This window comes from Pongo abelii, chromosome 3 (genome assembly GCF_028885655.2).
Source record: "Pongo abelii isolate AG06213 chromosome 3, NHGRI_mPonAbe1-v2.0_pri, whole genome shotgun sequence".
In the NCBI taxonomy this organism is placed as follows: Eukaryota; Metazoa; Chordata; class Mammalia; order Primates; family Hominidae; genus Pongo; species Pongo abelii.
The window spans coordinates 165,161,476-165,177,224 of NC_071988.2; the positions used below are offsets into that span (position 1 = coordinate 165,161,476).

General features: G+C 38.7%; 1 protein-coding gene across 1 annotated transcript in view; it reads left to right on the plus strand.

Annotated features, from left to right (window-relative positions):
* Nucleotides 1–4,209: 4,209 nt before the first annotated feature.
* USP38 (ubiquitin specific peptidase 38) overlaps nucleotides 4,210–15,749 on the plus strand; it is a 37,350-nt gene continuing 25,810 nt past the window's right edge. The window contains exons 1-2 of the mRNA XM_002815171.6: nucleotides 4,210–6,788; nucleotides 8,479–8,614. Of these exons, the coding sequence (XP_002815217.2) occupies nucleotides 6,107–6,788; nucleotides 8,479–8,614 (818 nt within the window). The 5' untranslated portion in view covers nucleotides 4,210–6,106. The remainder of the gene's footprint in view (nucleotides 6,789–8,478; nucleotides 8,615–15,749) is intronic.

The window sequence follows — 15,749 nt, forward strand, 5'->3', positions numbered from 1 at the left end:
ACAGGTTTGGGCCGACCAGCCGTTAGGTAATCTACCTTTCTCACATAATGAGTGTTTATTTCCATAAAAGACAGCATAACCATTATGTCTCTTGCTATCTATCACTCTGGATAACCCATCCACAAACAGTCTAATCCCATCACGTAGTGGAGCTTCCCTAAGGTCTGGTCTAACTTTGGCTTGGTATTCTATGGTATCTAAGCAGTTATGATCTGATGTCTCTTTGTTCTGGTCTCCTTTCCATAGGAAACTGGCTGGATTCAGGCAAATATCTGGTGTTACAACCAAATAATATTTTTCTAGTAATATGGCTTCATATTTTAGAATCTGAGAATCCACTAACCATCTCCCAGCTTTTTGATTTAATATATTCCTGCCCTGGTGTAGGGTGTTTACTATTAGGGCCCCAACAAACATTAGCTTTCAACTCTCCTCTACCAGCAGGGCTGTTGCAGCTACTGCTTGCACACATTCAGATCACCCCTGAGAGACAGAATCGAGAAGCTTGGAGACAAAAGCAACAGGTTGCCTCTTCCCTCCCCAGGTTTGAGTGAGCACCCCAAGGGCCATGCCCTGGTCTACTGTTACAAACAGATGGAACGGTTTCTCTAAAGATGGGAGGGCCAGGACCAGGACTGTAATGAGGGCCTGCTTTAGCTCTTCCACTGCATGAATTTCCTCTGGGGACCATTACAAGGGATTGGGCTCCTCTTCTAGTAACTTGAGATACAGAATTTTGTATTTTAAGCATATGAGTCAATCCATAACCTACTGTAGCCAGTTAAACCTAAAAATTTTTGGAGTTTTCTCTTTGTCTTAGGCAAAGGCAAACCCACTATTCCCAATATTCTGAGTTTATTATCCACTTCCCTTCACCAATCAGGTGTCCTAAATATTTAACTTTTCTACAAACTGCAATTTGTTCTTAGAGACTCGCAATCCCCTTTCTCAAAGAAAATAAGGCAAGATTATGGTGGTTTCTGATACCTCGGCCTTCCTTTTGCCAGAAATTAAAAGTTCATCTACATATTACAACAACTGGGTTCCCCTGGAAGGTTGGAATTCCTCCAGGACTAAGATTTGACCAAATAAGTTTGGGGCTTCTGTGAAACCTTGTAGCAGAACAGTCCAGTGGTACTGTTGTTTTCTCCCAGTTATAGGATTTTCTCATCTCTTTGTTGCCTATGAACATCCAATTACTCCAGCACCATTTGTTGAAAACACTATCCTTCCTCCACTGAATGGCTTTTGAATCTCTGTCAAAAATCAGTTGGGTATATTTGTGTGGGCCTAGGTTATTGTTGTCCATTTCACTGATCTATGTGTCTGTCTCTCTGCCATTACCATACTGTCTTAATTACCCTGGCATACAATGAGTATTATTTTTGGGTAGTGATATGGTTTGGCTCTGTCCCTACCCATATCTCATCTTGAATTGTAATGCCCATAATCCCCACGTGTTAAAGGAAGAAACAGGTAGATATAATTGCATCATGCGGGCAGGTTCCCCCATCCTGTTCTCGTGATATAAGTTCTCACGAGATCTGGTGATTTTATAACAGGGTTCCCCCTTAGCTCAGCTTTCGTTCGTCTCCTTCCTGCTGCCATGTGAAAAAGGATATGTTTGCTTCCCCTTCCACCATGATTGTAAGTTTCCTGAGGCCTCCCCAGCCATGCTGAACTGTGAGTCAATTAAACCTTTCCTTTATAAATTACCCAATCTCAGATACGTCTTTATCAGCAGCGTAAGAACAAACACAGGCAAAATGATCCCTCTCACTTAATTTCTCCTTTTCAGAATTGTTGTAACTACTCTGATTTGTTTTTCCAAATACATTTTAGAATAATCTTGCCTGTATATGAAGAAGGAAAAAAAAAAAAAAACCTTGCTGGAGTTTTAATAGGAATTGTGTTAAACCTGCATATGGATTTAGGGATCATTAACATCTACACTATGGTGAGTCCTCCAATCCATGTATATGGTCATTTATTTAGATCTTTGATTTCTTTCATCAGTGTTTTGTTGTTTTCAGCATGTGTCCTGTACATGCACTGTCAGATTTACACCTACACAGTTTTTATTTTGAGCAATTATCAATGGTATATTTTTAATTTTGGTTTCCATGTGTTCATTGCTAGTACATAAAAGTACAATTGATTTTTGTCTATTATCTTATGTTCTGAAACCCTGCTGAGTTTTTTAGTTCTAGAAATTACTGTGTAGATTCCTTATGACTTTTTTAAACCATGTTTTTCATTTCATTTTTTAAAAGTTCATTAATTCAAAAAATTGTTAGATTGAGCTGGGCATGGTGGCTCACACCTGTAATCCTAGCACCTTGGGATGCTGAGGTGGGAGGATCATTTGTGTCAGGAGTTCAAGACCAGCCTCACCAACATGGTGAAACCCCATCTCTACTAAAAATACAAAAATTAGCCAGGTGTGGTGGTGGGTGCCTGTAATCCCAGCTACTCAGGAGGCTGAGGAAGAATCGCTTGAACCCAGGAAGTGGAGATTGCAGTGAGCTGAGATTGCAGTGAGCTGAGATCACACCACTGCGCTCCAGCCTGGGCAACAGAGTGAGACTCCATCTCACACACACAAAAAATGATAGATTGTTTACTCTAGTGTTCTAACTGCTAGATATAGAGGTAACTAATAAAATTAAGGGGTTCTTTTTGACCTCATGAAGCTTAGATTCTAGAAAACAGAAAAAGGCTGTAAACATAAAATAAATGAGAACGGTAGGAAAAGACACAAGAGCAACTTTATGGAGGGCCTTAAGTCAACAGTAGCCATTTGAATTTTAAGATGAGAAGCACTGGAAGATTTAAAATAGGGTAGTGAGGCTGCTCTGCCTATGAAGTAGCCAATGGTATATTTTTAATTTTTAATTGTCTTTTATTCCTTTACTTTCTTAATAAACTTGCTTTCACTCTGCACTGTGAAAAAAATTAAATGAAATAGTGTCGTGAGATTAGCTTGATGTCCATTTTAAGTCATTAAAACAAAAACCATATCAAAGTGGTTGGTGTGTTTCTTTACAGTCTTTTTCTTTACAACTTAAAAAACATATATGAACATAAATTTCATAAAGTCAGGGATTATTTGTAATTACTTCACATGATGGTTTATTTATCACAGTCCTCTCTAATCTATACAATCAGTTTGATTCTATTAGGTGATATAAATTTCCTAAGAGAAAACTAACCTCACAATAATGTTATTGCAGCTGGCCAACTCTAACCACTGCTTTTGGAACTGCCTTTTCTCTTTGCTTATCACAAACATAAACACATACACACACTTTTCATCTAATAGTATGATGGAAATAATAGAGACTCTACAGTCAGACTTGATTTTTTTTTTAACCTCCTTTGGCTTCAGTACCTTATCTATAAAATGCAGCTATTAACATCTACTTCCAAAACCCTGTTTTGAGAACTAAGGATAAAGTATAACATATTGAGTTCCAGGCACACAGAAGTTGCTAAATAAACAATCACGCCTTATCCTGTGCTTTTTCTCTTTCATCCCCATCGCTCAGCTTCCATTCTCAGATCTAACATATTTGTAAAACCATGTAGTCTGCAATTGAGGCCTTAGACTAAATCTTTATACAACATTTTAAAGCCCGTTACAATAACACCCACTAATCCAATGATTAGTGGCATGATTCACTGCAAAAGTCTTCCACAGACTTCTGAAAATATTTTAAAATGTTAAAAAGGAACATGGTATTATTACAGAACTTTTAGTTATGCTATAAAATAAATTTAAAGTTGGCCACTTTCAACTGAAATCTTATAAAAGAGCATATTATATACATTTTTTAACCAGTGGCAAAAGAAGGAAATAAGCTTTGAATATCTTGGTATAAAAACCTAATATTTCGTTTCATGCATCTATCATTCAAGAGGTATTTTAAAAATACAGAGTCATGGTGCTTTTGGAAGTCTAATATTATGACATGTAATTTATATGGACTAATAGCATTATGTTCTCTCAGACATCTTATTTTGTAATATTCAATTTTTCAAGACCTAATATTAACAGAAACAAGAAAATGTTATAGACAATTCAAAGTAATCTGTCAAGTTTTAAATTTACCAATTTTTTTTCTTGTCTACTTTGGAATAATCACTTCACTGGTACTATTCGGCAATCTTCATCCTGTTTCTTAGCACAAAGACTAATTCCAAATTTCCTCCACTCCACCTCAAATCCACGATCCTTCTTAATACTTAATTCCTTCTTAATATTTTATTTTCTATATTATTTTTGTCTTCCACTGTGGCATTATTCCCAGTAAAGACAAACATCTCTGTACCTTCACCTCCTGCCTATTGGAAAAATCATTCCTGTCTCTAGCATGACTGATAGATCAATTACCTCAATCCTCTTTTATCTTCAGTATCTTCCCACAAGTCAACTTGGTCTTAAGTTCCCTTTTACTCAAGCTCCTGTCTCCTCTAAACTGCTCTTAAGACTACCATAATCAACGTGTGAATATATTAGTGTAATCGTGTTTGTAACTTGGTAAAAAAAACAAAAACAAAACACTAGCAAACTGAAGTAACAGAATTTTGTTCATTTTTCTACGGGACATTTTAAATGACCTATTTCTTTAAAGTTTTGTCTGTATTACAGGGCCTTAATGTCTAGTTTCACAACTATATTAACCAAGCCTGAAGGGGGCTACAGTTAGGCAATATTTTCCAATATAAAGACCTCTGATTAAATTCTTACTGTGAATCTGGAATTTGGCATGAACGAGAACAAGCATGATTGCATCTGTTCTTCCCTATTGTAAACCATCTTCAGTGTCAACATATACAATAAGTTTTGTGGTATTTCCACCTGGTTTTCTATTTTCAAAGTACTCTTGTATGACACAGGCATAAAAATACTTTGATTCTAATCTGCCATTTTCCTTACTCTCCTCACACTTTTTTGGACGGCTTATAATTTTCTATATGGTACAAAGCTCACTAACTGGTTCTTTGCTAGAGGCCTGCTACTGATACTGATGGTCGCTAAATGCTAGGTACGCCGCCGGTATTGTTCTTACTTCAATACCGACATCGCAGGATAAAGGCAGTCACATTTAGGTTCGCAAGCGCAATTCTTGATTAATGAGCCAAGGCAAAGACTTCTCAATCCGAGTTTTGAGTTTTCCTTACTTTTCCCCCCAAATGCTCTTTTCCTCGGATTTCACATCAATAGCACTTATTCCAGTTTTCACGAGTAACCTGACGCAGACGGAACCGACGGAGACTAGCCGGCAAGAATCCTACAGTCGCAGCCATCTGCGCAGCGTCCGCCGGAGACGCTCCGCGCGGAAGACCGCCTGTGACTCGACACACTCTCCAGTGACGCGACCGTCGCTGCACCTGCGCGGCGGGGCGGGAAGGAGGCCCCGAGCGCCGGGGGGAAGGGAGTCTACGACTCGGGGCGTAGGTGGGGGAGCAGGGAGGGAGAGAGGAAAGAAGAGAGGAGTAGAGGGGCGGAGGGGCGGAGGGGCGGGGGGCGGTCCTTCCCGGAGGTTCCTAGGTTCTTCACTTCCTGTTTGCCGGCACTTCAAAATCCGGGTCAAAGGGTGTCGCTTCGGTCTCTTCTCCCTGGCTGATCCCAGCACACTCCGTGACAGCGCCTCTTGACTCAGCCCAGGGCCGGCTTCTTCTCATGACCTGCTGGAGCCTGGACGCCCACACCTGACCCGGAACTCGGAGGCGCGCTTCCTCCACCCACCGTCTAGCAGGCCCGGGTCCTGGGCGCCCGCCGACGCCGCTGGGGTGCCCGACAGGCCCCTCCGCGCTGATGCTGAGAGGGATCGAGGGCCCGGGGCGGCGGCGGAGTACGGGCCTCTGGCGCCTTAGGCTAGCCGCAGGTGTTGGTTCTTACGCTCTCCAGGCTCACCAGCTCCCGCCCCGGCTTGGATGGGTCTCCCTGCCCCATAAATGTGGCTGCTGAGGCGGCGGTGGCGGTGGCCCGTCACGCTGCTGCTGCGGCGCTCCAAGTTCATCTCCGCCCCGGGGCTCTCCTGCCCCACCTCGGGGCTGCCGCCACCCGCTCCTTATCCCCTGGCCTTGCAGCGTGGCGACAATGGACAAGATCCTGGAGGGCCTTGTGAGTTCTTCGCATCCCCTACCCCTCAAGCGGGTGATTGTGCGGAAGGTGGTGGAATCGGCGGAGCACTGGCTAGACGAGGCGCAGTGCGAGGCCATGTTTGACCTGACGACTCGGCTCATCCTGGAGGGCCAGGACCCTTTCCAGCGGCAGGTGGGGCACCAGGTGCTGGAGGCCTACGCACGATACCACCGGCCAGAGTTCGAGTCCTTCTTCAACAAGACCTTCGTGTTGGGCCTCCTTCATCAGGGCTACCACTCTCTGGACAGGAAGGATGTAGCCATCCTGGACTACATTCACAACGGCCTGAAGCTGATTATGAGCTGTCCGTCGGTGCTGGATCTCTTTAGCCTCCTGCAGGTAGAGGTGTTACGGATGGTGTGTGAAAGGCCGGAGCCGCAGCTTTGTGCCCGACTGAGCGACCTTCTGACCGACTTCGTGCAGTGCATCCCCAAGGGGAAATTGTCCATCACGTTCTGTCAACAGCTGGTTCGAACGATAGGCCACTTCCAGTGCGTGTCCACCCAGGAGAGAGAGCTGCGGGAATATGTCTCCCAGGTGACAAAAGTGAGTAACTTGCTGCAGAACATCTGGAAGGCCGAGCCTGCCACACTGCTGCCTTCCCTGCAAGAAGTTTTTGCAAGCATCTCTTCCACAGGTAAGGGTCATTATCTTTCAGAATATCTCAGAAAAATTCAGTATATATCTCTCTTGCACACACACATTCACACCATGTTTTCCTTCTGCCCTGAAAACATTCTTAAGCGAGAGCAAATCCTAATACCTCATCCCAAATTTATTCACATTCACTACCTTATTCAGGACGTCACATTGTACTTTAAAAATAGGCAGCGTTCCCATTTTAAAGGTTGAGAACGTCCAGGTCTAAGACCTTTGGTACTAAACAAGTTGCTTAATTACCCAGCCTCTGCTCAAGTTATTTGGAATGCTTTGAGGATGACAGCTACTGCAGAAAGCTTCCATTCATTAGTGACTAATGGTAGCATGATGTTTATCATAGTATTTATTGTACGTGTCTCTCATTTTGTAATGAGTTTTTCCCCCATTTTTGTATTTCCTCATTTTTGAATTAATGGATTGTGCAGTTTGTTTTATTACTGGATTATCCCAGATAACTATGAAGTTTTTAACTAGTGACATTTTTTGTCTACAGTACCTAGTAGACAAAGGAGGGATACAGATAGAATGAGGGAAGGAAGAGTACGAGGATTTAAATATTTGTTTTTGTGCCCATGAACTGCATTCTCAGAAAGCAGAGAAGGGTCACATGATACTTGCCTAGAAAATGCTCTCTTGCCGAGGAATTTTACCAGTACCTCTACCTTCGTTGTTCTGTCTTGGACCTTTCAGGTCTGAAAAGATTCAAAACCATGTTCATTTCCGCTCTGCTTGGTACAAGCATTTTCCTTCATTTATAACACCAGTGGGGACTGTGTGGCTGTTCAAATTGAACTTGTGAGGGATGTGTCCTCTTCTTATTTTAAGAACCAGAAGTAAAGGTGGAGTTTTAACAAACGTTCTGTGTTCTGATGAATTTAATGTATTTACGAAAGAATTACAAACGATGTATTTGCAGTATCTGAGTTGGTTTATTTTTTTCTTATTGTAATTTTACTTCTATTGCCTGTGTTGTCATAACTGTTAGATTCTTCCCAAATTTTTTGAACTGTAACAGTAAAGGTACTTGTCTTGGATTTGCTTAATTTATATACAGTTTAAACACAGTCTCCCCAAAAGTCACTTTAATTTCTACTTTAAGAGATTTTTTAAAAATCTTCCTTAGAGCAATGTAATGATGAATAGTTTTAAGTTATTTTGGAGGGTCTGAAGTGGGAGTTGAAATGATACTTAAGTGCCCCCAAAAGTCACCTTAATTTCTACTTTAAGAGATTTTTTTTAAATCTTCCTTAGAGCGATGTAATGATCAATAAGTTTAAAGTTATTTTGGAGGGTCTGAAGTGGAAGTTGAAATGACACTTTATGTTTCTTTATATTTCTTTTCTGATTAGTGATTTACAAGTTAATATTTTAGCACAATAACTCGATAAATTATGAAAAATTAAAGTAACTTATGGACTAACCATAGCAATATACTTCAGTATTCTGTCTATAGTATGAGTGATCATTGCTGTTCACTCTTAATCTTTCATTCCTGTAATTTCACATTCCTTGTAAATTAAGAGTCTACCCATGAGGGTGTAGCATAATAATCCTTCCTAGTTAACACCTTTGCTGCAATTACTTTTTTTTTTTTTGTAAAGTGTTGTTCTTTTTAAATACTTGAACCTACTTGCCATGTTCCCTCTTCTTTTTAATTGAAAAAACAGATGCATCATTTGAACCTTCTGTAGCATTGGCAAGCCTTGTGCAGCATATTCCTCTTCAGATGATTACAGTTCTCATCAGGAGCCTTACTACGGATCCAAATGTAAAAGATGCAAGTATGACCCAAGCCCTTTGCAGGTACTTCTTCATGACACTATTAATGGTAATTGTAGATTTGGGGAAGAGGAAATATTTTGTATTTTGTGAGTAATGAAAAACTTACGAATGTTTAAAACTAAAATCATGGAATGACATATGTGAAGATTCTCCAAATAGATTGGAACTGTTTATAGTGTTGACAGGCATCCCAATAATTCACAAATCTATTTTCAATTCAACTTTTTTTAATTCCCAAAATTTACACACATATACACATATTATACACTCAGATGTTGATTGGATTATCAGTATACAGTATTTCACTAATTTCGTTGCCCATTATTGTTTCCTGCAACCTATTTCTTTCTTCTGCGTTTTTTTTCTTTCTTCCTTAGTAAGTATATACTTTACTTTCTCTTTCAACCAGGCTTAATGTGTAATACACTCTTTGCCTTTGCCTGTTTGAATTTTTTTTCTTTCTCAGTTTTAAATAGATGATTTGGCAAGATACAGAATTCTAATTTGATAGCCATTTTCTCTTAGCGTTTTAAAAATAATACTGTATTACCTTTGGCCATCTGTTGTTGCTCATGGGAAGTCAGCTGTCAATCTGACTATCATTCCTTTGTGAGTAGTCAGCTTGTCTGGAAACTTTTATGTTCTCTTTATCCTTGATGTTCTATAATTTTATTCTTGCATTTCTAGGTATAATCTTAATATTATTTGCCCTTCTTAGCACTTTGGCACTTTTATTCAGTCATTCATTCATTTATTCAAACCACACTTATTGAGTACTTACCATGAGTGCCAGGCAGTGTTCAAAATGTCCTCAAACAAACCGATAAAAATATCTGCCTTTATAGGCTTGCATTCTAGTTGGGGAGGCAGACGGTAATTTAATAACACACTTCATTGATTCCAACATGTCTTCTAATTTCAAAGATGTTTAAATGTAGAAATGCCTAGTCATTCATGTCCTAGTTAAATTGACATGGCTTTTCTTGCCTTAGTGGTACATAAGCTAATTATACCTCTTAAAATTGGTTTTTAGATTTGATTAAATATGATAAGTAAAATAATTTAGTATGTTAGATAGTGATATATGTTTGAAAAAAAAAGCAGACAAAAAGAGGGATAGGAGTAGACAGGAAGGGGGACAGGTTGTGAGGAAGTGGTTTGCAATTTTAAATAAGATGGATGAAGAAGGCTTCACTAAGGTAACCGTGAAGTGAAGACATGAAGGATGCGAAGAAGCAAACCTGTGGAAATCTGAGGGGAATAATATCAATACTATTTTATAGTTCACTAATTTTCTCTTCAAAGGTGCTCATCGTAGAGCTTAGTTACTGAGTTTCTTTATTTCAATGACTATTTTTTTCTAATTGAGTTTTTTGTGTCTGTCTGTTCTTATTTAATACCTGCCTGTTTTTGTTTTTTAATTCTTTTCCTGCATGTGTGTGTATATTAAGCACATTTACATACAATATAAGGATTTGGACAAAATGGTTTCAGTGCCCCTGTTATAAAATTATAATTATAAGGTAACATGTAAACTGAGGTATTCATATTGAGTTCTCAGCTGCATTTGTACTAACTTCACTCTCTGTAATACAAACTCTGGGGACTTTGATTTTCTCCACCTTATCCCCCTTTTCACTTCATTGTTTAAAAAGGTCTTCCTCTTCTAGCATTTCTTCTTTCTTCTGTGCTCTTAAACATGATTGAATCAATTTATCTGTAACTTTTACTTCCAGTTTCATAGTATTCATTCCCTGTTTGACTTTCGAGATTTGTGAAAGTGCTTTGTATGTTTGAGAAAACTCTTATGTAAATGTTTTTCCTGTTGTGTGACCTCTACCCGCATTGCTTTTAATTTATGATGATCCACTTGCTGTGTTTGATAATCTGTATTTTCTCCTTGATATCTTTGTATTCATTGTTCTTGAAATTTTTGTCTCTGACACCATACTGTTAGGAATTTCTTTCTGTATCTATTCTTTTTATTTTCTTCCTTCCCATTATTATCATCTCTTTATCAGTTCTGATCTGTATGTGGTTGACTTCCAAGTCTTTATGTGAAGTTCTCGTTGTTCATTCATTTTTAAGAAACTGTTATCTTGTTCATCTCCTCATAATGTAACTCCTTCTGTGCCCTGTTTAGCAGCAGCACACTTTTGTCAATGTGAATGTAACAGCACTAAAGTCTCTTTCTCTTTGGGATGAATGTATTATAACTTATATTTCCTCCTAGTAAAACAGATTCAGAGAATTACAGATTTTACAGCTGGAAGTGAAATTAGAAATTAGTTGGTCCATCACTTTCATTGCATAGGGTAATAGTAGCAGATTTTCTTTACATGACATAAACTATTTAATACCACAGTCTTTTGAAATAGTTACTGTTATTGGCCCCATCTCATAGTTGAGGAAACTGAGAGGTTAGATAATTTACCCAAGCTCGTTCAGGTAATAAACAGTGAATCCAGTATTTGAACTTAAATCTGGCTCCCGGTTATGATATAGTCAACAATGAAGAAACAAACCAGGGTAGTCAAGTTTCTCACTTAGGGTCACTCTCTTAGAGGCAGAACCTATCTTCATGGCCTGATGTTGGTGTTTATTTTTTCTTTTTTTTTACTTAAATTCACACTAATTCTAGATATCTGGTCACAAACCTATAAGCAATTTTCAACTCCATCCTTTCATTCCCTTTGATTAACATAATTAATAAGTCCTTTGGATTATTTCTTTAGGACATTTCTTAAAATGACATTTATTCTATCCCCACTACCTTGAAGAAATCAGGCTTTCCTCATTGCACAGTTTTTTAGTTGGTCTTTTTGCTAGCAGTGGCTTACTTTTCTTATCTCAATCATCTGGACTCCTGATTTTTCTCTTCTAATTAAGACATTGTAGTGACTTCCACTGCCTACTAAGTCGAATTCATATTCCACTTCTTGGCATTCAGTCCTCTTAATTTTCCAGCCTCTTCAGAAACAGTTATAGTACCCAATTTAGGAATTTTTTTTAAGATGTATTTGGGAATTAATTTTTACTTATTTTTTTTCTACGAGGAGTTGTGACTCAGTTTTTGTATTACATTTCCAATGTGGCCTGCGTGATCCTATTTACCCATAATCTACCTGAAGTAATTACTCTTATACAGAAAATGTAACTGAAAGGGATAGTGATATTTGTTTTTACCATCCACTTCCCACTTTATACCTCCCCGTGCACTGTACTTTCCCAAACATAGCAGTGATCATGTTTACAGTCATTTTCTATAATCCATAGAAATGCAAATGCAAATGTAGATACCATACCAGGACCAAACAGGTAACATTAAAATATGAAATAGGCCAGGTATAAGTGAAATGATAGGGAATGGGATACGTAAGTACCTTCTAAAAGAGAAAACTGATCATCAACTCCAGTTGTCTGTTAATACAAGGAAATTGGAATCCAGTCTTGTTTGATTTGATTTTTCAAAAGAAGCCTGAAGTCCAGTTTTCTGTGTGAAATTTCTCAATGTTTAAAACATTGGAACAAATAAAAGGGAAGACTGCCTATAGCCCACAAGCTGCCATGTAAAAGTGGAAATTGGTGTTATTCTCCATAAATTACAATTAAACCAATCTTGGTGTCTTTCATAATTTTGCCAGTTTTACTGTTATGGTTTTAAAGTTGCATGTACTTTTCTTTAGCTATATAAAGAAATGCTTTCATTTATTTAACAAATTTGAGTTCTTACTCAGTGCCAGGCACTAAGTGCTGGGAATCCAAAGATCCAAAGGTATATGAGAGATTACTGCTCTCAATCTCACAGTCTAATGGAGGAGACAGGTCGTGGAGTACATAAATGACAAGTATATAGTTAAATGTTATTTAAATAGTAAGATATTAAATCAGTATACCAGGGTTAAAAGAAAGTGTCCTTAGAATTCAAATTGATAATCACTGATACATGGTGGATAAGATTCCTATAGTTAACCATAAAAATAGCTTATCTTGCAGTGCCTGCCTGTACTGGAGAAGAACCTCAGACATGTGCAAGTCCAATCAAATTGAAACGAAACTGAAATATAATTAAAGTGTGGCAAAAAACATTGTATTCTATGCTAGCAGAGCTTAGTTTAAATGCCAGTACTGTTATTTGATAATTGTGTAATTGTTGACAAATTTCCTAACTTTTCTTTCCTTTTTAAGGACAGAAACCATATCTTACTGTTATATTCTCAGCACCAAACACAGTACCTGCTATATAATACACAAATATTTATTTCATGAATGCTTTCTTAGTCTGTTTGGGCTACTGTAACAAAATATAGATTTTAGATTGGGTTATTTATGAACAACAGAAATTTATTTCCCACAGTTCTGGAGGCTGGGAAATCCAAGGTCACCATGCCTGGCTAATTTTTGTATTTTTAGTAGAGATCGGGTTTCACCATGTTGGCTAGGCTGGTTTTGAACTTCCGACCTCAGGTGATCCAGCCGCCTTGGCCTCCCCAGAGTGCTGAGATTACAGGCGTGAGCCACTATGCCCAGCCTTCAGTTGCTTTCTGAAAGAGTTGTACCAATCTTCATTGTGGTAGAGATCTAACTTTAGGGAGTGTCTCTATCAGATCCCATATTACTTTTTTTTTTTTTTCCATTAAATTGGTCAAGCAGATTTGGTGTCTGGTGAGGGCCTGTTCCTTTAGATGGAGCTTTCTGTGTGTCCTCACATGGCAGAAAGAGCAGGGGTGCCCCCTTCAGCCTCTAATCCCACTCACTAGTCACCTGACAAAGGCCCCACCTCTTAATACCAACACACTGGGGATTAGATTTTAGCATGCGAATTTTGGAGAGACACAAACATTCAGACCACAGCAACTTCTGATTTGTGTAAACATCTGATATAAAGTTTATTTATAGCTGGTCAGGAGATTGGCATACATGAAATAAGGTAAAGAATGGAAGCTTTTGAGATGGAAAGGCAGAAATGGAAAGGATGAGAAAAAGGCTGACTGAGTAATGAAGGAAAATGAAAAGCCATGACCAAGTGGAATTTTCTACTCTCTGCGCTCTCACCCTCTCTCAGTACTCTCTTTAGGCTGAGCTTAAGGGGGTTCTGGCCTTGAGACCTGTATTCTGGTGAGTGTCTGGTTCTACTCTGACAGTGTGACTTCCCATGATGCAAAGAATCCACAGAGCCAAGATGTGCTCACACATACACTGCCTCTAGATTACATCTTTATTATGTCCATATTTACATATATATATATATTCACATGATTTTCTTTTAGACTAAAATTGTTTTTTAAAAAAACTGCAGTGGTTTTTTTTTTCCTTCTTAATTCAACAATTTCTCAGCTCTTTCCATTTTAGATTCCTCATGGATAGATTCATGTACATCTATCTTATTATTTAAAACTCTATATAGTGTTCCATAGTATCAGTACCATAGTAGCCATTTCCTTATTGACAGTCATTTAGGTTGTTTGCAGTTCTTCTATACCATAAACAGTGCTACAGTGAATACCCTCTGTACACATATGCACGTGTGTCTCTGCTTTGCTGCTCTGTATAAGTAGAATGGCCACAAAATTTTATGAGAATCACCCCAACAATAGTTGGAAGATGTGGAATAGCTGTCAAGGACTATGTTAATCAGTTGTAACCATCATTGTTGGAAAAGGCCAGAAAAACAAGAATGGAAATAAAGTTTGTGTAGAGAATGGAGGGAACATACACATAACTTGTAGTTAACATGCATTTGGACTTTGGGACCACTCTTAATATCCGAATGGACATTTTAATTTTAAAAGCAAAAACCTTAATAAAAATAACATCCGAGTGTTAATGTAGATAGTTATATAACACAACTGTTGTGAAAATAACCATATCAATGAAGATGTCAGTCCTTTGGCCAGGCACAGTGGCTCACACCTGTAATCCTAACACTTTAGGAGGCCGAGGTGGGCAAATCACTGGAGGCCAGGATTTCAAGACCAGCTCAGGTAACCCCCTTGGCGAAACCCCATCTCAGAAAATACAAAAATTAGCCAGTTGTGGTGATGCACACCTGTGTAGTCCTAGTTACTCAGATGGCTGAGGAGAGAGGGTCGCTTGAGCCTCGGAGGCGAACTTTGCAGTGAGCCGAAGTAATGCTGCTGCACTCCGGTCTGGGTGACAGAGCGAGACCATGTCTCAAAAAGAAAAAAGATGTCAGTCCTTTTAACATAGTAGTTGTTGTTTTAGTAATGTATTTATGTCCTTAGTATTTATATTTACATTTTGTACAATCAAGGTATTTATTTATTGCCACATGTATTAACATTTGGTGGAAGAGAGGCATTCACAATATTTCCAGTGTTATAGATTAATTCATTTAATCTTCACAACAGTGCTGTAAAATAAGCATGTTTATCTGTAATTTACAGGTGAGGAAACAGACAGAGAGGTTAAATAATCTATGTAGGTATTTAGGGTCCCCTAACTAATAAATGATGAATTGAGCTTTTTAAACCAGTCACTCTGGCTTCAAAAACTCATTTTTCCCCCTTCTATTTTCTTAGTATATAATCCCAAAAATAGGACTACTAGGTCAAATTATGTGAACATTTGCTTCAGTTGCTTTCTTTTTTTTTTGGAGACGGAGTCTCACTCTGTTGTCCAGGCTGGAGTGCAGTGGCATGATCTCGGCTCACTGCAACCTCCGCCTCCCAGGTTCAAGCCATTCTCCTGCCTTAACCTCCCGAGTAGCTGGGATTACAGGCGCGTGCCACCATGCCTGGCTAATTTTTGTATATTTAGTGGAGATAGGGTTTCACCATGTTGGCCATGCTGGTCTCGAACTTCTGACCCCTGGTGATCCAGCCGCCTTGGCCTCCCAGAGTGCTGAGATTACAGGCGTGAGCCACTGCACCCGACCTTCAGTTGCTTTGTGCAAGAGTTGTATCAATCTTCATTGTGGTAGAGATCTAACTTTAGGGAGTGTCTCTGTCCGATCCTATATTACTTTTTTTTTTTTTTTTTCACCAAATTGCGTAATTTAATGAGTTTTCTTTCAAGAAAAGCACTCATTAGTGCAAAATGAAGCCATTACAATATTTACAGACTTAGTTTTGTATTTATGCAAAATAATTTACCAGAAATTCTTTTTATGGAAATATGTTGGATATGACTTAAG